At 46.2% G+C, this 26,860-nt stretch overlaps 1 protein-coding gene across 2 annotated transcripts in view; it reads left to right on the top strand.

The window, feature by feature from the left end:
• LOC135910924 (uncharacterized) overlaps positions 1 to 19,848 on the top strand; it is a 40,813-nt gene extending 20,965 nt beyond the window's left edge. For both annotated transcript variants that reach the window (XM_065442998.2, XM_070533031.1), the window contains 7 exons: positions 521 to 749; positions 2,244 to 2,397; positions 7,104 to 7,216; positions 10,471 to 10,606; positions 11,121 to 11,294; positions 18,056 to 18,181; positions 19,421 to 19,848. In XM_065442998.2, the coding sequence (XP_065299070.1) occupies positions 521 to 749; positions 2,244 to 2,397; positions 7,104 to 7,216; positions 10,471 to 10,606; positions 11,121 to 11,294; positions 18,056 to 18,181; positions 19,421 to 19,633 (1,145 nt within the window). In that variant the 3' untranslated portion in view covers positions 19,634 to 19,848. The remainder of the gene's footprint in view (positions 1 to 520; positions 750 to 2,243; positions 2,398 to 7,103; positions 7,217 to 10,470; positions 10,607 to 11,120; positions 11,295 to 18,055; positions 18,182 to 19,420) is intronic.
• The last annotated feature ends 7,012 nt before the right edge of the window (positions 19,849 to 26,860 follow it).

The following is a 26,860-nucleotide window of genomic DNA, read 5'->3' on the forward strand; positions in this document are numbered from 1 at the left end:
TCCTTCTGATGTCTGTATGATCAGGGCTCTACTTGCGCTTAAACGCTCATTGCGAGCCTTACATAGGAGGATTACAGCAAAGAAGATGTACCATTTTCAACCTTGACGATAGTATCACAGACAAATGCGATGAACATAAGCGTATATAAAAATTTAATAAAAAGTCGTAAACATTGGAATTGAAACACATTTATTGGTTGCAAAAAGACTATAAAGTTCCTGCATTAGTGTGCTATGGCTTATTATGTAGACAGCGCCATGTGGTAAAATATTCCGATGACACAGTGGTCAGTGATTCAAATAGTGGTCAGTGATTCAGCAGATTTGAAATGTGAGGACGGAGCTTGAACTTTAAAATGGTTGTCTAGGCAACCATATAGGAGCGATTATTAGTAAGGACGTCTACTCAGGAACGGTAACCTTTGCAAATTTACTCTGGAAATATCTTAGCTTCTGTACACCTATTTATTTTGCCAAGTAAACAATAGGCTTAAATAAAAGTGAGTCCCGATTTTTCCAGGGAAGCCAATGGAACCGCAAATACTTCTGTGCACATACGGTGCCAAGACCAACGCATCTACCGTGTTCCCCAGTGATGGGCTGTGCGACTTCATTTTTTTCGACTCTGTGTACAAGAATGACCGGAACTTCCTCGCTGACAGCGAAAACATTGGCGTAGATCTACAACATTTCTTGGCAGTTATTCCCAACTACTCCAAGACAGCGTTTGGTGTAGGGTTTGCCTTCGAGTGAGTATTTGCTGCTTAAACGGATAAATTGAAAGCGCATAAGTATTCGATTTGATAACCTTCGACTTTGGCGAAGTTCTGTATAACACACAATTTTTTTCGTGCAACGGTTGCCGCCACTGAAAAATGCACGCTCCTGTAATATCTCTCCACACAGGCATGACTCATCAGCATCTTCAAAACTTTCACCTCCTGCACTCCTTCAACAGAACACAGTTTATGAACAGTATGAGCAAGTTTTTCGCCATTCTTCAGCCTTTACACTGCCTCCTGTATGTGGTGCGGCATATGAAGGGCAGGTTGCTCTACTGCAAAATGTTTTATCTACAATGAGACAATCAAGGGATCGAGCGAAGCACGCAGGCGTCGTGAGACACGTACAGATAGGCTATCGGGCTGCGTGCAAAATCCAAGCAAACAGTCATTTCTATTAGTGAGTACTAAAATCAAGAAGCGGGCAGACCACTGACGCACTCAAGGACTCTATGCATCATGGATAAGACCAGGGCAAGTCGTAGCACCTACTCCCCTACGGGGCAGAAACCTGGAGGCTTACGAAAAGGGTTCTACTCAAATTGAGGACGACGCAACGAGTTATGGAAAGAAGAATGATGGGTGTAACGTTAAGGGTTAAGAAAAGAGCAGATTGGGTGAGGGAACAAACGCGAGTTTGAGACATCTTAGTTGAAATCAAGAAAACGAAATAGGCATAGGCAGGACATGTAATGAGGAGGAAAGATAACCGATGGTCATTAAGAGTTACGGACTGGACTCCAAGGGAAGGGAAACGTAGCAGGGGGCGGCAGAAAGTTAGGTGGGCTGATGAGATTAAGAAGTTTGCAAGGACGACATGGCCACAATTAGTACATGACCGGGGTTGTTGGAGAAGTATGGGAGAGGCCTTTGCCCTGCAGTGGGCGTAACCAGGCTGATGATGGTGATGAAGTAGTAGCAGAGTTAATTCAGAAGCATTCACGTTAATGCAAAAAATGGCGCATCACGTCATATCTACAGCACGCTGCATCCGTGTTAATTGTTATAAAGCGCTAGTAAGCGGTTCGAATACACCGGGCAGTAGTAGATCGACAACGATACGTAGTCTAAGGCGTTTGGAACGCTGTGCATGTGAAAGCTGGCGCTTCGCGTCAGAGTGGTGGAGGAAAAGCGAGAACGCCGTTCACTTCTACCCTACATACACCCATCATTCACTGACAAATAGCACCCTGTAAAACTCAGTGATCATGAGTGACACGCTAACGGCGTTGCATACTGTTTTAACGTTAAGCACTAGCTTATGCAATACGGTACTGTTGCAATCACGTCTCGATAACAGAAACAGGCGTAGCACGCGCAACAGAGAAGCTTCCATGCAAAACTTGCCCTGGGGCGCATGGTATCAGTGCAAAACTTTTGAAGCTAACATCAGATAATTATTCTTACCTTTTATCACTTGTTTCTGTCCCCACAAAATACTTATCTTGCAACTCTGATTAGGTACCGTGGCACCCTGACTCAAGACTTGACTAGGACTGACCCTATACCTTTGGAGGTGTTTTGGAAGCACGGAGTCTACCACTTTGGCATTTTGGACGTACCGGTATTTGGATTGAAGCCCTTCTACATGGACGATGTCTTCACGTGCCTCAAGGTGCAAAGTTTCTCTCTTAAAAAAGGCTTTCACTTTCCATCAAGGGAGTCAGTTTTGTGCGGATTAGTGGAGGACAGGTCACTAAGCTTAATCAATGTTTTATTGAAACTAAGTTGAGTCAGGCCACTATGTATGCGCTCACGGTTGTGGTTCCGTCGTGGTTGTTTTTTTTAGCTGGATACAGAGGGTGTCCCAACTGTCACGTACTAAGATTCAAAGATATGCAAATGCCATGTAGTGACACAGAACCAAGGTAATGCTTTTTTCCGTCCCCTGGAGATATTGAGATTACTTTTGCATTACCCCTAACCACCTATTTAGTCTTTATGAATAATGAACTTCGCAAATATTATAATTAGGTGAGGAGAGTCAATGATAAAATTGTAGAACGATATGAAAAACTCCCGGTACAGTAATGCAGTGATTTGGAGTTGTTGGTATGAGATAATGAGGCTAGCGCCTGTGTGTGTCACGTGTTCCTTTCGTACTTGTCTTTTCACGCGCTATTGGCGGCGAGGAGTTACGGAGTCGCCCTCTATCGGAAGCGCCTCGCTGGCGTAGTATGAGGGATCACGTGGCGCGCTCCTCATAGGTTTTGCTGTCAGCGCTCACTGAAAACACCACGCGCGAGCTTTCCCGGACATTTCTGTAAGTACTTTCGAAACGAGAGAAGTTTCTTACTGGCTAAATAATAATCTTGGGCAAACTGAAAGCACACAATCGTTTACAGTCGCTATCTCTTTACCGAATACGTACAGTGAACGCCACTGCGCGCGGTCTCCGCGATGGAGTCTGCCGAACCGGCTTCTTGCGTGAAAGGTAGGTAAACGCTGAGAGCAAACTATGTCAAATATGTTCTTACAGTGTTTGTATAACTAAATGGAGCGTAATAGAATGAAGCCTCAATGCAGCGATCGCGCAGATTCGCAGCGACCGACTGCGCGTCTGTATGCTTGTCCGCGCACTGTTTCGCTTTCTCCGCGCGCGCGTTTTCGCACCGTGCCATGAGCTTTAGGCCGCAGAATGTGAGCATTTGACAGTATACAAGCAACCATTGTTGCGTGGGCGCTATCAGAGCTGTTCAAAAATCATTTCATTGTAGAGACTTGGACGCCTACGGGGGGACTGTGATGTGCCGTCGCGACGATTCAATCTTTTTTTTCTTCAAAATTCTTTGATCTTTCGATACTATTTCTCGAGTTGCGTCGCACTGTATGTTTATCGGCGTTCTCAGCGTGCAATTTCCCGCTGCTCCTTTTTTGTAATCCAGTGCATTAATTCATAACACAAACATGACCATATGCCATGCTTTCTTTAAATGTGCTTCTTACCGCTGCCTTTCCACTCCACTGAACTTGCCAGTATCTATAGCATCGACAAGTTCATAGACCAAACTGTCGTGACATTAGTCGGGCAGCGGACTCGGGCGTGCGTCTCAGTGCGCGTTTTCAGAACATCGCAGACCGGGCGCCGTAGCAGAAATCTTCCTCGCGTCTGTGCTTGCTGCATACCCGATTTGTAGCCGATGACTGTTTGCCGGTTTTATGTTTCGCGAGCCAAGCTTCACACAGCTTCTTGTCCTGCGGCTACGTGTGAATAAGGCTGACACCGGCCTCCGTTACGTGCGTCCGGCCTTGCGGCACCGAGCAGTAGCATACCATGTCGCGCGCCTTCAAAGGCAGCCACTACCTATTGTAGTGCTTTCAAGCGTTGTAAAGGAGACACTCGAAGCGGGAAAATTTCGCCACTAAATGAAAACCGCAGCGTACGAGGGAATTTAAACTCGTTTTCAGCTCGCTCCGGCGCGCCCGAAGCAGCCGACGCGGCCGCTATGTCCACGTGATCCCTCCTAGCACGTCACGCCGACGGTGGCGCCAGCTTTTCCAGTGGTGGAGCTCGAGGCCAATAAGCATCACGAACTCGATACAGCTTTCTCTTGTTCAATCACCTGCTACGTAAAAGTGTTTTTCTGAGCGTGAAAGAAGCCATCGAATAGACGAAAAATTTTTGCGCGAGGGACCGCTCGAGGCACTTGTGATTTACCAGCCGTGGAAGCTTACAGTCGGTGACGACATAACAAATACAAACCCGCTCCATCCAAAATAAATGCAGTGTATGAAGGGTAGATATATCTACCCTTCACCTCTGATAGAAAGCCAAGCAAGGTGGAGTCCGCTCACAGATTATTGACTTGGCTCTGCAAATATAAATGCTGTGCCCATTGGAAAATAAAAGTTGGCTGAGCCAACCCTGACATCAGGATAACTCATAAAATTTGCCCTGGACATTCATGTTTCATCCAATGACACAAACAAAGGTCTGTACGGTAAAAACAGCTATTTTACAGCAATATCGCTTGGCGTCAGGGAAATAAGCGAACTTTATTGGTTTTGTATAATTTGTGCATAAATGTAAGTTGAATGCTGCTGGCTACACTTTCTCGCAGATATTATAGGCCAACTGCGACAAAATTTCCGACCGCATGAAAAGCATTGCTTCGGATAGTTTAGACGTGCAGTAGCCTCTGTGCATAATCTTACGCTTGAAATGCAGCTCCATCCGTCACAAAGAGCTCGCCAAATTCGATGTTTGTCATATCGAAACTTAAAAAAAAAAGACGACGCGATTTTCGCCTGGCGGAAGTGACGTAAAGCGAACAATATGGAGAACCAGCGCCAGTGCTATCTGCTTTCCTTGCTTATATTCCGTTCCGGTGAATCAGTGTGCGGGTCCTGCACGTATGCTAGTCACAGAGTTAGTGTACTTTCTCAGCTGCTTCGTGCGCTGTGACGAGGCTGTTGAGCGCCCGCGATGTTCCTTTAATTCGAAGTATTCTCCGAGTCCAGCCGTTTTTTCTTCTATCTGGTTGTCTACGTTCAACAGCAGGGCCTCGATGCGTTCTGTCTCCACTCGAAAAAGAGCACATTGGGGTGGCCAACCTAAAAGTGCGGTATAGTCCGGCTTAACGCGAACGCGATCCCCGCGTGGTGCAGTTACGCTAAAACAGCAAAACTTGGACACTTTGAGGTCTTCTGTGGAGGGTGCGGGATAAGAACATTTCCAATCGCACGCCGCAGCAAAAGCGATCGTGTTTCGTTTGCACCTTTGGACAAAGAAATAAGCGCTCGCTCGCCGTGCACTTATCCGCTAGCGCTGCGGCCACATCTGATCGCTGCGCTGCTGCGGGTCAGGTTTGAAGCGCAGGATTAAACTTTAGCGATCTAACCGTCTCCAGTAGGACGCATCCGACTTCACCGACCGCTTCCTGGCACGCTGGAAGCGTCAGACTGGTCGACCCATCTAGGGAGCCTACATGCAAGCAGAAACGTAGTTTCCATGTGAGCTCCCTAGAGCGATCAGACAACTACCGCCATCTGTAGCAAAGGATGATAAATAGCTCAGACTTGGCACGGCCGGGCTAGAGGAGCTCGGTGCTTAGTGTGCATGAACGCACGGCCAGACAGGCCGGACTGCGACAGTGATAAATATTTGCCTAAATCACAGCGGCGGCATTGGATTCCGGCATAGCTTGCCGCTGCATCTACAACATGGCCGCCGCGTCGCGTTCTCCTTCATGACAGATGCAGCATGCAGTTCCTGCTCGTTCCTGGCGCTGTGTCAGAAAGGATTTCCTTTGTCTATTTCGACGCGTCCGATGTAGAGACACGCATAACATCCTGAAGATGCTGCACTACCAAAATTGATGGCTTGAGAACAGAGATTTTGAATACAACGTACCTTTTACCTTTACCTTCGGTTTTCGTGCGCCATCGCGGCATATAGTCAACTCGACAAAGCATTTGCCAAGGAGACCTTTGTCTCTAAGTGACAGTGTTTTGGAGTGCAGCTTCGTCTATTGCAGTTTACATGCTTTGTATGCATTCGCTCGTCCGAGTCGCACTTGCCTGCAGCGCCGCAGTGCACGGTTGCGCTCGGGAAGCTGCGAGAGGAAAGATATGTTCGGCCTTCCTCTACTCAGTGTTGTGCCCTGAACAGGCATTGCTCGTGCTATAGTACGTGTTCCAGCACGCGATGACCACACAACGCATCGGCATTCTTGCAACAGCTCAAATCACGAGCGCAACAGGGACAACAAACGCCGTGAGAGTCGCCCGTCAACACACAAATGGCGAGTGAAAAATGCGCCTGGCTGTCTAGCGCAACGTGGCGCATCTGAGAGATCAACAGTTGCGTACGGCTGTTCGCATGGTTCTTCAACATGCGCCATATCCACATGGCTAACGCTTTGCCGCAAGGTGCACGCGCCGTCTGCATAGGCGCTATTTATTGCTTGCTAATAACAAAATTAGGCAATTACCAGTACTGTGGCTCTGCCAAGTTAACTTTAGGAGTATACGCTAGGCATTTATAGTCAATTTAGCCCACGTGTGAATTTCGTTACAGTTCTACTGCAAGGATAAGTGTACCGCATTTCCGTGAGTAGAGATTGTAATTTTAGGTTTTCACCAACGATAGTGTTTATGGCCCAGACCTACAGAACTCAAGGTCATGGCAGCCTCACGTTGGTGGTGGCGCAACTGAAAAAGGAACTGGTTTCTTTAGATTAGGGTGCGCGTTTATGATGCGCATGGTCAAATTCAATATGCTGATTCTCATAATTATATCCTGGTTGCAGCACGTAGAGCTACAGAATCAAATACATATTCCAACGTGATTTATTCGTTGTTTGTCTGATGCTTCTGCAGACACTCGACGCCATGTCTCAGGGGCAGCGGGACTCCGGCAAGGCAGCATACATCGTGCTCAGTGCCGTGCCCTACAACGCAGGCTGGGTAAACTACGTGGCCGATAAAATGAAGTGAGCAAGTTACAGAAATATCCTTCCGTTAAAAACTTATCTTGAACATTGACTCAAAATTGTGCTTAAACAACTTATATGGTTGTTTGAACTTGCCTTTCTAAACTGACCACGAAGTAGAGGTAAGAAAGCTTCAGGTTTCCGAAGCGCGGTACACTGATGCCCTTGTGAATTAACAAAATCAATAAGGAATAGCGTACTGTTGATGCAGTGTCAGCCTCTTGCGCGAGGTGACCCACGTTGAAGCTTCACCTTTAGAGAGGTTTTCGTTTTAGAAAACAGAGCTCGAGAGATGTGGGACCACGTGCGCAGAGGCTTCGATGGAAAGAGCTTTTTTGTGTCCATCTTAAGCACTGTGATGCCGACTCTGCAGCCCTGCATTCGCATGCAGGCAAGAAACTCACCCAGGCGAAAAAAGGGGAAAATCGGGCAAAGAAAGCTGTTCCTTTCAATTATGCGAGCTTTCAGGATTAGTTGGTATGAGTTTTTACAAACCCTCATCGTGTGCGCAGTTCTTAGGAGAGAGAGGCTTTGCTTGGTGAGCAAACATAGGCGGCATGGTCCTGAGGTTTTCACTTCTTTTGGCTGCAAGCAAGCGTTGACACAATAATCTTGGTGCCAATATCGTACAAGCTTTGCCCCTGTCAAAGGTAGATGGTGTTGTGCATTTTGCTAAGATGCGCTGCACTGACGGTACTTCAATCGGCGGATGTGCGATTTTCCTCCTGTAGCAGTCTCACTGCATAGACAGACTTCGTGGATACCAGATTTCGTTATTCCCCTTGTTGTCATACTTCTTGTTCACCTGATTAAGGCACAAATTTTCATCTAAATACGCATTGCACTTCGGTGCGCTTTTGTTTGGTACCTTTATGTCACGTTGAGACATGCGATTGTGTTGCTATGTTGCACTATGTTGCTATTGCTCAATCACCTACTCGTTCGAGGTAGATGAATTGTCGAAACGGTGGTTAACCTTGGAAAGATAAACTCTCTGCCGGTTTGCTGTATTAGAGAAGTGCAAGCTTTCCCACTTTCTTTTATATTGCAGCTCTTAGGCGCCCATTCCTCCGGCGAGCGTCGGCCTCCTACCTCGTAACCGAGTGAACGAGCACAGCGAAAGATGAGAGTTAACGTGTAGCGCAGAGGGAAGGTGAAAGACGGGGATAGCAAAGAGAGCGCGAGGAGGACAGCGAAGGGGGAGGGTGCAACGGAGTCATGAGGTATAGAAAGCGGCGGAGCAGGGTATTGCGAAAGCTTGAGAAGGAAAGCATAGTGGCACGCACGATGGGCATTCCGGTGGCTGTGGCTACAAAACAGCGCCAGATTAGCGCGCCTGGTCTGTATATAAACTAAGCGCTGCATTAGCGGCGGCTGCTATCTGCGGCGGCGTCTGGGAATCGTGGCCACGCGTCGCAGTTAGTGAGGCATTTGCGCCAAATTTCGTTCCATTTGCAGTGTGCCACAAGAGACAGACTCTCCGCGCTAGCCAACATATTGCGAAATGAAAACACGTTTACTGCTACGCTCAAATATCGCATTAAGGTTTATCGTAATCGCTGGTGAACATTTTTAGACCCCTTCTTGCAGTGCTAATGCAAATTCAGCAAAGAACTACGATGAGAGTTAGCGGTGCGATAAGACTATTTGAGAAGACTAAGGTGTGCACGCTTTCTTTTCTTTTGTTTCTGAGGAATGTACCGTCGAAACTGGACAGGCTGGAAATTACCGGCAGTAAACAGATACTACACCACTGCGAGCGCCTGCTCGTTATGAAAGAGGGTTTTTACCTATAACAGACTGCTAATCTACCTCTTTTTATGTGAACTCCGAAACCGTCGCTGCTGCTCCATGTCATTTTAAACGTACGACTTAACAAGGATTTACACCTCAGCTATTGTGAAGCTGACAGGAAAGGGGACCGGTAAATTATCCGTGGTTGGACTCAGCATGTCATCGTGAATCAGGGTCCTGGTTCATGAAAGCTTTATTTTTTTGCCTAACTGCCATCCACTATTAGCCATCGCATATTCGCTTCTTTATCTATAACACATATCAACTTTTGGCCAACCTTATGTATCCCATGTGTCGGTCACGGACGGTTGCGCCGCTCATTCAGTGCGATGCCTTTCAACAATTCTTCAGCTCTTGGCATCCTGATGCTGATGCTGAGGCTGATACTGATGGACCGCGACTTTGCTCTTTGATGTATGGCATGTCTCTAATTATTTGAAATTTCTCTGCTTACGCGCTTGGGCGCTTGCAGAAATTTTGCGGGGCAATTTTTTCGCGGTATACATGTGTGAGGAGGGCCACGGACACCTTTTTATTCGCCTTTCATAAGCAAATGTTCTTTTCCGTTGGTTGGACGTATTAGCAAATGCTCCCCATACTATATAATTGCTCGACACCCATTTTTCGCTGAAATATATTAAGCCAGATGCTTTTCTGGACTGTCGGTGGCTACGAGATCATAGTTCGTGCATAGCCGTAACCGCCGGGTTTCTTAATGTTTCCTTGCGTAAACATATACACCGACATTTTGTGGAGGGGCTGCACAGCCATGCGGTGTTCACCACCTTAGTCACCATCAATACCAAAACAGCGCAACAGCACCAACATGATGTCATTGAAGTAACGGTGTTATTCAAAGGGCAGAAGAATTATTAAGGCAAACAATATTATGCAAAGCATGGCCAAGACGTTAGGAAAAGGATTTTTTCTCTCATCTTTGTTACCGCCATTCATAGTTTAGTCATGCGCCACAGCACAAGATTGAATGCCTGATTCAACTAATCGGTGATACTCTTAAGGTATTAGTAAAATAAAAGCCTGCTCAGTGTTTTGGTGTAAGCTACCTTTGATACTATAGGTTGACACGACTGACCGAGTACGAGATAATTTTGAGTAAACAAGCGCACCCCGTGAGTCGATGTCATCAAATACCACAATAGACTGAGCGATCTTATTCAGAACCAGCATTTGGTCATCGAATTGAAGCTTTAAAGTTCAATATATTTCATGCTGTGAATCTACTATATTGTCGACTTATTCCTAGTGACTTGTGGCCGTAAACACCATTATCGACGTTGGGCCGGTTACGATGTATCATATTTCGTTCGGCCCGAGGAACCAAAAAAATAAATAGCGAACGAAAAAATTGGATGCATATTCGAATAAATACAATACCACATGGTCGTTCTCGTCAGTATTTGGAGCCTCTGTTTTAGTGCGCGATCACTGTTCTAACGCAGGACAGTTTACAGACCAGACCTGTTCGTTTCACAAGGCCACTACACGTACGGAGACAACGAAGCCATAACCTGTGCAGTCGTGCCTCCGACTTCTCTCTTTCGGCCCAACAAGCTCCTTGGATACGCACACGACTTGGTAATAATGGATCACAGTTTTTACTTCTCAGCATAATTATACGCATATTTACTAAGGAGACCATATGCTTCAGTCGACACTTAGAATTTTCCTCAAATCAACGGTGGCAGAATTTCAGGAGCACAATGAGGAACCAGAGGTAGTGAGAAGGTCGAACGGCTCTTTCATGTGCGCTGCTAGAACGTTCTGATGCCACCCACGGGGCGTTTCCGGGAAATTAACAATTTATTTGACAACGGACGCAAAGCTGAGCGCCTTGCTGTAGCCCGATGTCTCAAAGGAGACACAGTCCATGCGCATGCTCGATTATGCAGGAGCGTATGCATTCTCACGTCATAGCACACCCAGTCGATGTTGAATACGTGCAACTGTAATTTGACAAAGATGCACACTAGAAGGCAAAGGGTACATCAGAACAAGTGTAGCCGTCTTGTAAGAAATGTTTTAGTGCTGTGCTTGTCGCACGGCAAGTGCATGGGGCTCCCGCATTAACGTATATTTGCGCGGCTCGCAGAACACTGCAGCGTTGGCTCTGCAACAGCTCGAGTCTCAAGGCGCATCTTCTCGTTGGTCTATATCAGTGGGCATGAAGGGGCGTTTGGCCGCGCCCCTACCGAAGTTCCCGCTCGAGATATTTTCACCCTGCTACCAGAACCCGGTGGCTCCTGCCTTTGACACGTACACCGAGGTGAGCGGAAACCGAGGGTCAACCTTTTCACATTAAATGCTTGCATTGGCATCGTGGACGCTAACTTAGGCTACTATTGCCGCAGTAAGCACGTGCTTGCTGCGGTAAGGCTAGGGAAGCGATGGAACATGTTGTATTAAAATGTGAAGATATGTATCCACCTGTCGGTTAAGGCTCTTCTGGCCTCCTTGAAGCCCTTCAGCTCAAGAATAGCAGGGGGGAAGTAAATATGTCCTCTGTATAGATTAGTAAGAGGCGATTGGAGGTTTGGTAACAGAAAAGCAGGGAGACCACAAACTACGGAGGAGTACAAAAGCAGATTTTCCAGCAGTGATTCAAAAAGTTTAGAGGCGGGAATTGTTCGTTCGTTTTTTTTTTCTTGAGAAATATAGGTAGGCCATTACACAAAATGAAGACAAGAGCTTGATGGCGCAACCCATCACGCCGATTCCAAAAAGGACGCTAATAGCATCCCTCTATCCATTCATCCAGTAGTGGCAGCACGTGGAGAAAAACTGCGTAAGCAAGGTACTGGACAGTACGACAGGCACGTCTTGCGCCGAGCGCTAGATCGGGAACCATGTTAATACGTTAAATAAAGAATATTTCCCAGAATAGTCACTACTGGAAACACTGGCTCTGGTGTCTACTGGAGCTGCAGGCTGCGGGGGTTAACTAGAATCGGAATGATGGTCAGTGCATGGATTTGCCTAAACTTGGTCCTGATGGCTTCAAATGGCCTTGTGTCTTTGAAAAATATTGCGATTCCGCCCAGAAGGTGAAGTACCGATTGCGATAGCAAATTAGTAGATAGCTTTACGAAGTGAGGATAGTAGTTGTATCGGACGTATAAACTTGTAAACATTCACTTACTAAATAAATTAACTATGACACAATGTGTAAGCGTGACGCAAAGAGTATGTAGAAAGAAGCATACACACAGAGACAGCGCTGTCTATGTGTGTCTGCTTCTTTCTACGCCCTTGTTCAGTCGTACTTACGCATTATATCATGGATTCAGGCCAACAACCCCGCAAACGTGTTTTAACTAAATTAATGAGCGTGGTGTCACGCGCGCAGTGGTAAACATGAATACATCTTGCTCGATTAGCATGGGAACTCCCTGCCAAAATGCTGGTTTGAGGAATCGTGGCAGCAGAAAGCGAGTTGACCTTGGTGTATCTCTCGATTAAACTTGAACGAAACGTCGAAAGCACATCGCATACGACGCTGCTGTCACTGCGCGCACTCTGCAACCAGATCGCTTTGAAGATGAGGCCCGCGTGGGCGCACACTTTGGCCACGTCGCGTATCGCTTTCAAGACACACGAGCGCCGCCAACGCGTCCCTATGGCGTCCGCCAAAAGCCCAGACCACACGCGCGTTTGCGGACGTGCGCACGATCCCGTCTACACTCCTTGCGCCTGCCGCGCCTCGCGAGGAATAGCGGCTTGCTTCCACATAGACACGTGACAGCGCACGCTCACTGGGTTCACTCATAGACTCCTTGGCAGAAACCACTTCGTACTTTGTCATCGACAGTGTTTCAATGTGCTTCGATATGTATAAATGTAAGCATAATATTTTTATAGCTGTTAGATCAGCAGAAAAAGGAAAGATGAAGCACTTTCTTGCATGATATAAATGTGCGTCACTCAGCGTTTAATTTAGCCTGCTGTAGCTGCGTAGACAGGCCCGCCAACGTGGTGAACCCCAAGCGCGCGATAACAGAGGGTTGCTGTTCACCGAACTCGTGCCGCGTTTCGACACGTGCGCCTAGAGTATGCTTCTTTATGGCGTACGAGCCGTGTCGTACTGTCTGCGCATTCGTGGGCGTGCGGATGTTAGCTTACGTGCGTCCGCAAGCCGATGTGTGGTCTGGGCTAAAGGCGCATACTACGGCATCCGCCAATCGCGTGCCTAACGCCGTAGTAGATGCCGCAGTTGTCTCCATTCTGCACCGAGCGGATGGCGAGAAGAACGTCGAGGCACCCTAGCAGCCGCCGGAGGAGAACGCAACTCCTCCCTCGCCTAACCCCCTGCCTCGCATGCGAGAGGAGAGGGCATGCTTCGGGCGGTGTTGTTCGGGCCCGCGTACCTCTCTCGTCCGCGCGAGATGGAACCGCGTTCGCCGGCTCATCCGGAACGCTTTCATTCGCACATACAGCCTACGGCGCACGATGACGATTTTATTGCTTTGGAACTTTATACGTAACCTCAAGGGGCGCCCACGGCGACGGCAGAAATGCGCCTGGAGTGTCCATATAATTGCTATCGCAATAAAACGCTCTCAAGTCGAAGACGACAGGAACACATTCACGACAAAACAGATATGACCCTCCTGTCGTCTTTGGCTTTGGCGCGTTTTACGAACATTGTCAAGGCTTCACGTTCCGCTCCAACTTCTCGGATGATACCCAGATTGCGACATGTTGGTACGATGCAGCACGCAGGGTGGCTGCTATTTGGCAGAATGAACTGCCCTGGCAGCTGCCAGGTGTGTTACAACTGTGACGTGATTAACAGCGTTGCCAGTAGCGTTGCAGGTGTCATATGTCGATGATGCATGTTATAAAACCGACGGTAAACCTTCGGTGTTATTCATCACCCAGGGGAAACGTTAGATAATGTTAACTTGACTTTTACTTTCCGTTCCGTTCCCAATAGTGCATACACAGATCCCATCCGCATGAACCCCAGGTGCGCTTAGTGTACCTGCGCGCAACGCTCATGCCAGCAGCAGAAGGCAGAGAACTAGCCAGGATCCACCGCATACACGATTGAGCGGAGCCTTAACGATGTCTCCATGCACTTCGCTTTGTTGCTACAGCAATGAAACGCACTCCGCGTCCTGGAGGCTCTGTAACCTTGGCGCGCGACCGGCGCATTCGCCTTCAAAAGCCTAGCAGTAATGACGATCGGAACGTTGATGGCGGTGCAAACGCTGACAGCGCGAACACGCCTCGAGCCTCCGTATAATTGCGATTCCAATAAAGCTCAACTGCGGTAACTAAGATAAAAATTTGGAAGGTGATTCAACCTATATTTGACACATACGAATGACGTCTACCTGGGCGAGTTGGGGGTCGGCAGTTGTCATCATCCTCATCGTCACATTGATCATAATCTTCACAGTCATCATCGGCGAGGTTCTCCAAAGAAATCATATGCTTAATAATCATCAGCGGTAATCACTATCAATTTTGTCACATAACTTTGTCTGCAAAACTTTTATGATCTACAACTGAAAGAGTTCATAAACAGGGCTTAGAAATAGAAATACCCGATACGGAAGAGTGGCAGCAACTCGCCAAGGTTGACGTTGTGCTCAGTAAGTTTAAACTTCAACTCAAGAGCGTGTAAGATGTCTATGGACATCAACGTTTTAGTTTACATCTTCAGAGCGACGCACCACTGATGAGAGACGCACTGTGTATTTTTGTAGCGGTATAAACCAAAGCTTCTGCAGTTTTACCGTGTATTTTTGTAGCGGTATAAACCAAAGCTTCTGCAGTTTTACCGTTCAACGAGCTGCTGAATCACCTCTGTGTTCGTATTCGATAGTTTCCATTGGAATCTACTTATCAAATGTTCTCTTTTTTTTTCGTTTCGTCTTTGCTATGGAGACGCCACGATGGGTTGATTAACCCTGCTGGTGTAGGATCACTCATATTGCAGCTCCACGCTGCCAGCCGAAGCATCGGTAAGCGGTAACATCTTCAATGTACGCACGTCGTAAAAAAAATGGCTGTGGCTTAGCTAAGGTTAAGCCCAGGATGCGAAGCCTACTAGCCTTTATTTTAGTTGTTGAACCACTGTTTAGCCTGGTGAACTGCTGTTGCTTGGCTATGTTTGGTTCGGCTAGATGAAGAAACAACTCATGCGTTACTCTGCTTCGCCTTCAAGAGTGGAACGCGACAGCGTTCCCGTCGACCCGCCAAGGGGTGTAAGACAATGGGCTACGGCGCAGCGACTACGCGCCCCGCATTGGACGCGGTGAGCGTCGAGCAACGCAGCGTTCGGCGCGGCAACGAAATGTGCGCCTGAGCAAGCGACGCACGCCTGAGCCTTAGAAACAGCTCGTTTCTAAGGCAACACCGCATTCACTAGAGGCGCTTTTGTACCGCTTTGAAGCATCGTACTCGTGGCTCAGTGGTAGCGTCTCCATCTCACACTCCGGAGACCCTGGTTCGATTTCCACCCAGCCCATCTTGCAAGAGTTGAGCCAAAGCCACCTAGGAAATCAGTCTCTGTAGCACGCCGCAACCTTCGCTTCTCATTCCAACGAGCAGCTCTGTCTCCAGGAGGCATCTCACATCGTCAGTGTCTAGCAGAGGCAAGCGCAGCTGCTTATATATCGCCGCGACGCCGCGAGCGACGGCGCGAGTTGGAGCCCCGTTTCTCCTCTGTCACGGTGTCACGTGGTATTGAAGGCGACACCGCCACGCCTGAGGAGCTGGGTTGAGCTCTCGCAATATGCTTTGCATAAAAAAGGGGAACGCGAGAAGCATGCAATCATCAGAACGCAAGCTCGAGAAATGGCCCCACGCCAACAGCAACGTGCTGACGCGAAACCAAGAAAGCAGCGCACAAAACCAATTTCAGGCATATTACTCTAAGATTCTTTTTGCCTTGCCTCTTCATAGCACGTAATGGCATTCGCAATCAGTTACGCGCGATTTTAGTTCTACCATTCGAAGTAGTAGCCCATGGGAAGCAGAGAAATCACACTGGTCGTGGCTAACGCTTCTCAATATCGGTTTCGGTCAAAGACACCATTGCCATAATTTCGATATTCTATCGCACACGCGACGCGGATTTTTGCGGTCGTTACAAAAGTAAGACATTGCTTGGCGACGGAAATCATTTGAATGGCTTGATGCGATTCAAGGGCGAATAACCCATTCTTTAGGGCACTAAGCTCAAGCGCGAGTTAGGCGCAAGTCGCTGCCGAAAAGAGCCTCCGCCACATATACGTATCGTTTTGAAACACACACGCCTCTCGGTAATGCCGTTCGGACTGATATCAATGAAGACGCAAAAAATTATTAGCATAGATTTTTGTCGCTTCTTGAGCCCACCTAAGTTTGATTTGGTGAAGAAGCCCAACACCAAACTGAAGCTGTTGTGACCAGCGCATGCAAAGTGTTTTCGTTTTCAATGCGACATCGTTACAACTTGAAGGGGGTTAACCGAGGGGCCCGATTTTTATTAGTCATATCATAAGAAGCCTGCAAACACTGACACCAAAGACAACATATGGGAAATTACTTGTGCTTAATAAATGAAGTGAAGAAACGATAAATTAATGGAAATTAAAGTGGATGAAAAAACAACTTACCGCAGGTGGGAGCCGAACCCACAACCTTCGCATTTCGCGTGCGATGCTCTACCAATTGAGGTACCGCGGTGCTGTTTCCCCATCCACTTTCTTGGGTATTTATGAGTCCTAGTAGAACCCTGGGAGTGATAGCCAGCGCCACCACTCACAGACCTTGGCGGCGGACGTGGAACGTCCTTCTTGCCGCAGGCGTCATGAGAACGTGATCTTTTTGGGTGAGGGCAACTGGTCAATAAACCCACATGTGCTATCTGAAGGCGTCAATGTAGCCGGATTTGAGACCCTCGTTATGTAATAAACGAGAAGGAAGGGGATTAACCGAGGGGCCCGATTTTTATTAGTCATATCATAAGAAGCCAACAAACATTGACACCAAGGACAACACAGGGGAAATCACTTGTGCTTAATAAATGAAATGAAGATGCGGTAAATTAATGGAAATTAATGTGGATGAAAAACAACTTACCGCCGGTGGGAACCGAACCCACAGCCTTCGCATTTTGCGAAGGTTCTGGGTTTTTCATCCACTTTAATTTCCAATAATTTATCGTTTCTTCATTTCATTTATTAAGCACAAGTAATTTCCCCTATGTTGTCCTTGGTGTCAGTGTTTGTTGGCTTCTTATGATATCATTACAGTTTGAAGCATTGTAGTTATACTTCACCCGAATTTGTGGTTTCTGACAGAAAGCTTGAGGTGCGGTGACCGTGCGTAATCGCGTCACAGTGTGCACGAAATCAGAAAAGCGTTACGAAGTACAAAAGCGTCACTTCCATAAATAAGAATGTACAAGGTCGCGCGTGATCCACGCGCTGAAAGTTGTCGAAACGTGGAAATCATCTCACTCCGCCAATGCTTTCGCATGTTTAGAGAGTTTTCGGCGCCAAGTTCTGACATAGTTAAATTTTCTCACCTTTTTTTCTCTCTGTCTCTGGTAATTTAACTGTCAAGTCGAAGCTCAACTAGTTGTGGCGCTGAACTCGCATAGCCCTTCGCTCTGAAAATACTGCTTTTATGGCAAAGCAAGCCGAGTATCAAACACGGAGTAAGACACGGGGAATGCGCGAGATGGAAATTCAAGACGATCGGCAAATCGTGAACAAGGTAAATGCAGGAGCCAACGTTTCGACAATTGGACTTGTCTTCTTCAAGGCGACGTACGCTTTCCTCGCCACAGTATATATAGGTGGGGTTCTTCTAAAGCGGAGAGCGCTCTCCCCTTTAGAAGAACCCCACCTATATATACTGTCGCGAGGGAAGCGAACGTCGCCTTGAAGAAAACAAGTCCACTTGTCGAAACGTTGGCTCCTGCATTCACCTTTTTCATGTTTTGCTTAAACACTGAGTATGTGGCATAAGACGTCTGAAAATATTTCGTTTCTCACCATAAACGCACGCTGCGCCTTTTTCATCGTCCAGGTCTGCAACAACCAGCAGCTTTGGCATAAACCGGCTTATGACAACGAACACGACACTATGCTTACCAGGAACACCAAAATGAATATGATGTTCGTATACGACAACGAACAGTCCCTCTGCAGAAAGGTAAAAATAACAAAAAGATTTGAAGTTTTAGCAATTACAACACCAGTGAAATCCGTAAAAGTGAAAATGTTGTGGAATAATATTTCATGGTGCTCAAACAACGCCTAAATCAGTGAATAAGCATTGTGAACGCGGCATATTGCATGTGTCAATAAAGAATTGCATTTCTTCGGTCGTGCTCATTTGACCTGATCTACGTCGTGCTGTAGTTACATAATTAAGAAATGTGCTCTCAGTAAATTTAGGTCAACAATGGCTCTAAGAGATGGAAACGCGCTATGGGATAAAAGTTGGATGAACTGGAGTGGGGTGCGGGAGGCAGACATGCCAACGTTTCGGCAGGTGGACCCATTTTTCCCTAAGGCAGTGACAAACACGCTGGGAAGTTTCACAAAGATAGGCTCCCCTTATAAGAACGTCGGCCAGGCTGCCTGCGGCGCCTTATCCTTGTTCCAAGAAATGTCCCTCAATAACTTCATTATTGTCTTTCGTACCAGCGGCATATAGGTTTGGCTACATTGCGGCTTCACAGCAATACTACCGGCTTGAAGTAAAAAAAATCATGTTAGCGTGGAGGGCTTAGTGAGAACGGAAATAACTAAAAGAAAACCTTAATAAATCAAGAGATGTGGAGCGCCTTAGCTTTCTCTACTTGGCTATTTTAGACCAAGGCCCCTACTTACCGACTACAAACTTGCTCTGCTTATACTATAGCCCGTATACACTGCATACAGAACCATTAGCCTGAGCAGACGTACGCTCAGAGATGCTGCCATGGACCCGTGCCGACTATCTTGCCCAGTTCGCCTGCAGTTCTACTTTAATATACATGTATAATTTGTTCTGTATTAAGTTTTTGTTCTGTTATTTTACTCAGTGATAGCTCTTTTGAAGAACATGACGCAAATTCTTGCTATCCCTGTGCGACGATGCTATCGCGTGAAGTGAATCAACTTTCCTATTGATTCTGAACTTTTTTCGCAAATTTTAAGCCCACAAACCTCACTGTTAATGCTTTTTATTAGTTCACAATTACTACCTGATGTCAAATACATTGATGTACTCTGCAATTGCTGAATTATTGTATCTGGAAAAAACAATGTGAATGAAGATTTGTGGCGTAGCTCGATTTCCTAAATACTCCAACTAGCGAAAAAGAAAAGCCCCGAATAACCTCTCATCACCGGTGATCTGTGGCATGCGCCATAAGTTTACTAACATTTTTGCGCGTCTTTGCAGCTCTGCAGGGTGAAGGCAAACTACACGAAACTCCGGTTTGGTCTGGCTGCGTTCGACCTAGACTACGAGGACTACAGTAATTCTTGCCGCCAGGACAATAAGTTCAGTGCGTTCAGCCGCCTGCAGACGCTGCGCAAGCTGGTTGACTACTTCAAGGACCATTTTGAGAAACGAATCGACGAGCCCGGTTGCATTGCGCTGGTGCCCACATAGAGGCAGCTATGCAAACCCGCAAAGCGTTTGGTATATGAACTAACGTATCCTTATCTTCTAAGTATCACATCTTAATCACACTACTCGGAGGATACTATACGATGGTGGCAGAGAAGCGACGCCTGGTTAAAATGCCCGTTCCGGTGCCTATTTTCTACATTTCTCGTACGTAATATACACAGAGAATTTCTTTTTACCCTACAGGTTGCCGACTTCTCCCACTGCTTAAAGACTCACTCTGCCGCAGCGGTCGGCGGTAGCCATATTTTATTCCTTTCGGAGCGGGGCAGCCTGCGGCTATTTAGAAAACAATTCAGTTTTGTTCGGCATAATAATGAATCTTTACCGCGTGCATGTGACTTTGACGCGGTGAGCTTTGGCGGTTTTGTGACGTTGCGTGACAAACAGGTGAAGTGGGTGCAGCGCGAAAACTTTTGACCAATGGCGAGGGCTAATGGTGAAAAGGCGTCGAATCAGAAATGACTATTTTCCTTTTCTTCGGTTCAATGATGCATAATTAGTCTATACGCGTGAGATCAGATGGGGAGCCATTGCGGTTTTAGTGACGTCGCGTGACAGACAGGCGAAGTGGGGTGGTGTAAAAAAGAGTTTGAACAATTACGTAGGGCTCACTGCAGAATTGAAATAGAAAAGTTTAGAATAGTTTTACGTTATAGTGCCCCAAGTGTGATACGATAGCTGCCTGCCATGTTTGCTCAGTGGCTATGGTGTTGGACTGTTGAGCATGGACGTCGCGGTATGGAATCCTTCCCACAGCGGCCGCATTCCGATGGGGGCGAAATGCGAAAGCACCCTTGTACTTAGGTTTAGGTGCACCTAAAAGAACCCTAGGTGGTCAGAATTTCCGTAGTCCTCCACTATGCCGAGCCTCATAATCAGGAAGTGGCTACGGCGCATAAAGCCTCATAATTAAAAAAAAAAGTGATACGCAAAGTTGTAGAATACCTTGAGAAACCTCTCAATTTATTGCTTGCAACACGACGTATCTCACGTGGTCCTTCCTTCCGCGTTCCGAAGAAAGCTGCGAAATATTAAAAAAGATACAACGTAACCGAATGATTGCGCACTGTTATTGTGGTGCTCTCAAGCATGCGATGGATGAACAATGTCGGCTGCAGCGAGACTGGCCTGCGACAGGGTGTTATGTAGGGTGTAAGTGTCTGGGAATGCGGCTTTCATCCCATGACGGCGCAAATGCGTGCTGCTGGCCGAATAGTGCCGAAGCGATACAGCCTCTAAGGACATGAACGAGAACAAGAATATAGCTTTTTTTTATATACCCGAAGTGGGCAAGAGCTGGCAGCCTGCCAACGGAGTGTAATGGGGTTGGGCGTGGAGGTGGCGTTAGGGCCGGCATGATTTTCCAGTTACCTTCAATCCAAAAAAGCGCTCTTTGATTATAATGCATGTTCGAAGAGGTCACCATCTGCTTCAATGCACATTTTGCATCTCATTAGCACATTTTTCGAGGCGTTCTTGATCATGCTATCAGGGATGGAGTTTCAGACTTTTATATATTCCTTTTCTTTTAGGTTCTCTCATGCTTTGGTTGGTTTCCGGTATACTTGATCCTTGAGGTAGCTCAGAGTGAGAAATCGAGGGGAGTTAAATCTAGGGACCATGCCGGCCAAGCAATGGGCCCATGCCGTCCAATCCACAGCTGCTGCAGGTATAATTCATGCAGCCATTTGCAAGCTTTGATGCTGCCGTGCGTGGGAGCACCATCATGTTGATACCAAATATCCTTGGACACCAAAGAAGAACGTCTGGTAGACAGTTAGTGTGAGAAGGAGAAGGTGAGAAGGCGTTCGATAAGAGTCGACGTTTTAAGAAGACATGCGTAATCTTCCTTGAATATAGCCAAGAATTTTTTTTTACCATTAGTCTGTTTTGTCCCAATGTGATTTATCCATTCTCATTCGAGTCCTAAGGTTTAACGTTGTAGCACCGCCGTTGAATTGCAAAACTACTACAATGTCATCTGTGTACAAAGGCAGAATTGTAGCATTCGTCATCGCCTTCCATCGTTCCCACGAGTCGCCTTTTCTTTATTTCAAGCAGAATCAAAATGATGCTCTCATCTTTCCTTTTTCGTGGCCTTAGCCGCTTCATTGCTTCGGCAACGCTAGGCCAGCAGCATGCATTTGCACCGTCAGCCGCATGCCCAGATACCTACACCAGGCATAACCCCCTTTGCGGGCCAGTCTCGCTGCATCCGACCTTGTTCATTCATTGGACACTTGAGGACAGCATAACAGTGCGCAAGCGCCTTTTCACGTGGTGTTTTTTTTAATATTTCGCCGGCTTTCTTTGAAGCACGGAAGAAAGGACCACGTGAGATATATCGTATTGGGAACAATTTATTGTGAGGTTTCTCATGGTGCTCTACAACTTTGTGTAGCACACTTGGCGTCTGCAGCCAATTCTTTAAAAGTTGAATTATTATACAAAACTAATCCATTACTTAAGGGTAAAATAAAAAAAAAGCCTTGGTATTTCTAAGCCAGTGCAACATCATGCATTCAGTTCAGCTCGCGTCCAGAGTGCCTTTGATTTTTAAAACTTTAGCTGAAATTATGTGGGACAAGCTGGATATGAATGTTCAATACTTGGTTTACAACTAGTTCAGGTTAAAACGACCACATCGCTTGTGACACACTGTGAAGAGAGACAAGAATCTGCGCATCAAAATTTTACCTTCTGAATGTTTTAATCAATGAGTTTTATATCAACCTTTTCCTTTCTCTTACAAAAACCTTGCTCACAGAATCTACATTTGATAAATGTTTGATTTATTTAGTGCGCGCGCACTTGTTAATGATTCTCACCGGCATGTGCAGGCGCCTAACGTTTTAAACGGCGTTGGAAAGTACGTTTTGTTGGAAAACACAAATTTGTAAAAGGGATCATTGAAATTCAAGAGAAACGTGTGCCGCTATTCACAGAAACTGGGGACAATTAGCTTAACATGATGGCGATAGAGGTGCTACCGGACCCAAATGCTGGCCCTTCTCTGCTTTCAGTCTACTTTTATACAAAGCAAACCACATCAAAATGTACGAGCTGATTGAAGGCTCAGTCGGGGAGTTACTTGCACAACCCAAAGAAAATTGGGCGAAACCACTCCCGCTGTAACACTTGCGAAAGTACGAAACTTAAATCAAAGGTTAATGAGTCTCCACCCTTGAAACGCGAGTTTCTGTTTTTTTTTTGGTTCCCCTTTTTTCTGCGTAAGCGATGGCAAAATGATGGAATATAGCTGTTGTTGGGTGATTTTAGATACACTTGCCACAACACAGGCTCTGAACTAATCTTTCACCTCTGATGAGCGGCATAAAGCGAAATGACCAAGAGCGCTTAATTACCCTCGCATGTATTTATATTTTCGGACACCTAAAACTGAGAACCATTGAGGTATAACCAAAATGCAAAGCACGCTACTGAAACTGCGGTAACTTTTGTAAAATGGACAGGTGACGGCATAGTATTGTGAATAAATTTGTGAAATGATGATAATAGGGCACTGCCACGATGGACATGTAATGGCTGAAGCAGAATATCCCGTTATGTTTGTGGTATGCTTTACAGAAAGCTGTAATCATTCGAAATGATTTGAATGAGACTGTTTTAAGGGCTCCCACCACACCGAATAAATAATGATAATGAGGACACCAGATGACACAAGCCAGTTCAAGGTGGGGATGAACTAAAGGTTACCAAGCTTGTTTACATACGCTACAGGAAGATTTACATTGTTGACGGCGTAAGTAACCTATTTACCTGGCAGAAGTATAAATGATGGACCTTTTGCGTGACCACAAAAAATAATCAGGAATGTGTTATCGCCCTGATACTTATATTGTGCGGTTTTTCGCACTGTTTTATTACAGATTGTATAGAAGTCTGAATTGTCATAGTTACTTCTAATATTGACAGGTTCCCACTTTGTTAAGTTCAAGCACATTAGGAACACATCAGAAAGGTTTCACACCATTTACTCACACGTTGAAGATCTTCTTAAAGAAGGTGGTGGTCAATAGTCGTTCTAATTCTATCCTATATTACGGAATCGTCCGAGTTATTAGGGTAGTCTTCAATAAGCACGAACATTGAACCACAGATCCAAGTACGCTGTCCTGCGTTACACCAGAAGTAACAAAGGTGGAATGAAGATTTTTTCACAACTTCGACCTGCTGCCGATTTGTGGAAAAATTAAGGTGACATGATAATGCTAATGAGCCTTGTTAGCTTTATTCTTCAGCAGCATTGAGGAACATAAACAAAAGCGTTAAGTACAATCATAGCGTTAAGAACAGTCATATTTGTATAGGTGTCCAGATTATAAAAATAAGCACCTTCTGCGTTTATATAACAACAACTTCCCAGTAATGCGGTCCGTCTTATACTTGAAGTGAAATACCACAAGCTGCTACTTTGCCTGACGGAGCCCTTTCTTGTGTGTTCTTAGAGCGGCATTGATGATAAGGATAAGGATGATGATAGGCTATACGCATTTCTTCTGGACCTAGCCAGGCATGCTGGGGTTCTACCACCATCACTAGCCTGAAGGGGATAGTGTAATAATTATCGATATCACCATCAAAAAGAGTGCTAATGTTTCCCGTTTGAGTTCCATGTTGAGTTCTGTTAGCCAGTTTTCCCAATTTTGCGGTACGTAGGGCACAGCTTGTAATGGTACTCAGACGAGGTTACTTGTAGGGATAAATAGAAGTGCGTGAATAGTGCACAGAGCGCGCTTCCTTTCATTCTTTCGCCAAGTAGGGTGACAGCGCTGTGTGTCTTTCAACGGCTCCAGCACAAATCTACATGTGCGCGGATTACGGCAATATTTGATGTCAGGAGTGCCTGAACTGTGTCCTTTTCATTGTCCCGACTACAATGAAAACTCAAAGCAGAGTGGGGCACAGAAGTAGAAAAGGAAGAAGAAATTCAGCTAAGATAGACGAACGAACAATAGCGCCATTTAACATGAGACTATACGCAGATAGAAATAATCAGTTTTAAGGATTTCTTCTTGCTTTCCAGAAAAACCGCTGCATGTTTACACAAATTGAATGGTAGGTTTTCTATTGTTCTACAACTTCGGAGCTTCCTGAATAACCATAGACAGTTCATTTAAGCGTTGCCGAATACCGATCTGTAGACGTAAAAACGTGAGCATGTTCCCAACAGTTTGAAGATGAAGAACGGTACTTAAGATAAGCCATAAAACGGGCTCTCTTACTGTCCTAATATTAACTGCATCCTGCTGCTCTTTTGTTAGCCTTTCATTTGTTCTTTATCTCTCAGATCCATGCCGGTATTGTTCTGGACCAGGCCGCTTCCGCTTTCGCTAACTACCCCTGCGGTGGTGGCGGCATCGGCGGTGGGTATGGCAGAGGCTTTGGCGGGACTGCTGAAACCACTGTATCCGGCTTTGATGCTGGTGGATCCACCTAATATACACCGCTGGATCCCACCTAATATTATGTTTGATACTATTTATGTGGCGCCACTTACAGGCTTACTTGGTACCTGGAACTTAGCCAATAGTTTCTAGTAATCTAAATTGAATTACGGTTAAGACAAGTGAGCAAATATGGGGAACGAAGTTGCGGATGTATGCAGTGGAAGTAAATGTAAATGTGCTCCATGTAAAATTGTGTGGGACATTTTTATGATTTCTTTCGCACTTTCTTGCAGGCAGGACCCCTCCGGTAGCCCTCGGAAATTTGTTCTAGATATGCTTCACACAAACACGCACACTGTTAGGATCGGCCTGCAGCTATTTCAGCCCACTGCACGTGTTGCGATCCAACCGGGACGGTGGCGCACTTCAGAGAACTGCGGATAACCGGCAGCCACGCGGCGAGGGGTCAGCTCACAGGAGTTCTCGAGGGGAGGTAATTGGCGGAACCTCCCCAAGCGCTTTTCGAAACACGAGACAATGTGCTACCTGGGTGCTCTACCCGGATCGGCTCCGAGTTCGACGAAGCAGGCTTTGTGCGCAACACGTCAACACCGCCCTGTTCTGCTATGAGTCTACGAAGGCTCCTTCCCACGCGCCGACGAAGACGCAAGACAATGTGCTACCCGGCAGCGCTGCCTGCGGCGGCTCCGAGTTCTACGAAGCCCCTCGGACGTCGGCTCCGGACCATTGCACCTGTGCGTGTGTGTGTACGCGTGTGTGAGCCCTCCTCCTCCAGAAGGGCGGGTCATCTTCAATGACGTCCAACTATGACGTCGAGCGGAGTGCTTATAAGCAGCGATTGTCGGCTGCTAGAGTGTGCTCGTTGTCGTGCTCTGTGCTCGAAATGTGCTCGTGACTTGTGTGCTCATTTGCTGTATGCTTTGTCTTGCGGGTTCCATTTGGGAGTCACGCTAGACTGTCAATGTATGTTTTGTTTAAACTGTAAATAATGTGAATAAATCCTGCTAACCTACTCCTGTCGCCCCAAGTTCATCCGATCGTCCTACAAGCTCGTCTCCAAATCTGACAATACTGAATCCTGAAAAGATGTGAAATACCTAATAATTACCTTGCATATACGGCTAATTGCCTTACACGCAACAGCCTTCGGCCGTGCACTCTATTTAGCAACGTCACTGAGGGCTTTATATTTACCTTTATTTAGATACGCCTGTATGGAAGAGACATTTGTAATTTAATTTAAGAATTTCTGTCAGGGTAGGCAATGTTCGAGTTGCCACCGCTGAGAGTAATCACCGCCTCAGACCCAACAGCTCATAAGTTTCATGCATAAGCTAATTACAATCGATGAATGAAGTAAAAGATGTTCCCAATCGCATGGAGAAATGTATATGCCGATAATGTAACATATTTAAGCATTGCGGGCACATCTAGCACTTGAGGCTGGATAAAATTTGTGAAATTGGTACATTTGTGCATTGCCCACTTCTAAGTTGAAGTTCACCATATGTGCGTCTTACAAAAAGCCTTACATATTTTATAATTATATTTTCCTAGCATTGATGTAATGAAGTATATAAGAGAAAGCATAATTATGGGCAACACAATTTTATTTACTGAAAATAAGCAGACTTACTATCAATAAAGGTATCTATATTCTTTGAGGTCTTAGATAAATCTGAAAAAAGAATCCCTAAACGGTGTTTCCGAACTTAACACAGCAGTTTTGTTACTGCTCTTCTTAGAAGACAAATCTGGACTAATCTGCGAATGA

The sequence above is a fragment of the Dermacentor albipictus genome, chromosome 2, assembly GCF_038994185.2.
Source record: "Dermacentor albipictus isolate Rhodes 1998 colony chromosome 2, USDA_Dalb.pri_finalv2, whole genome shotgun sequence".
NCBI classification, from domain to species: domain Eukaryota; kingdom Metazoa; phylum Arthropoda; class Arachnida; order Ixodida; family Ixodidae; genus Dermacentor; species Dermacentor albipictus.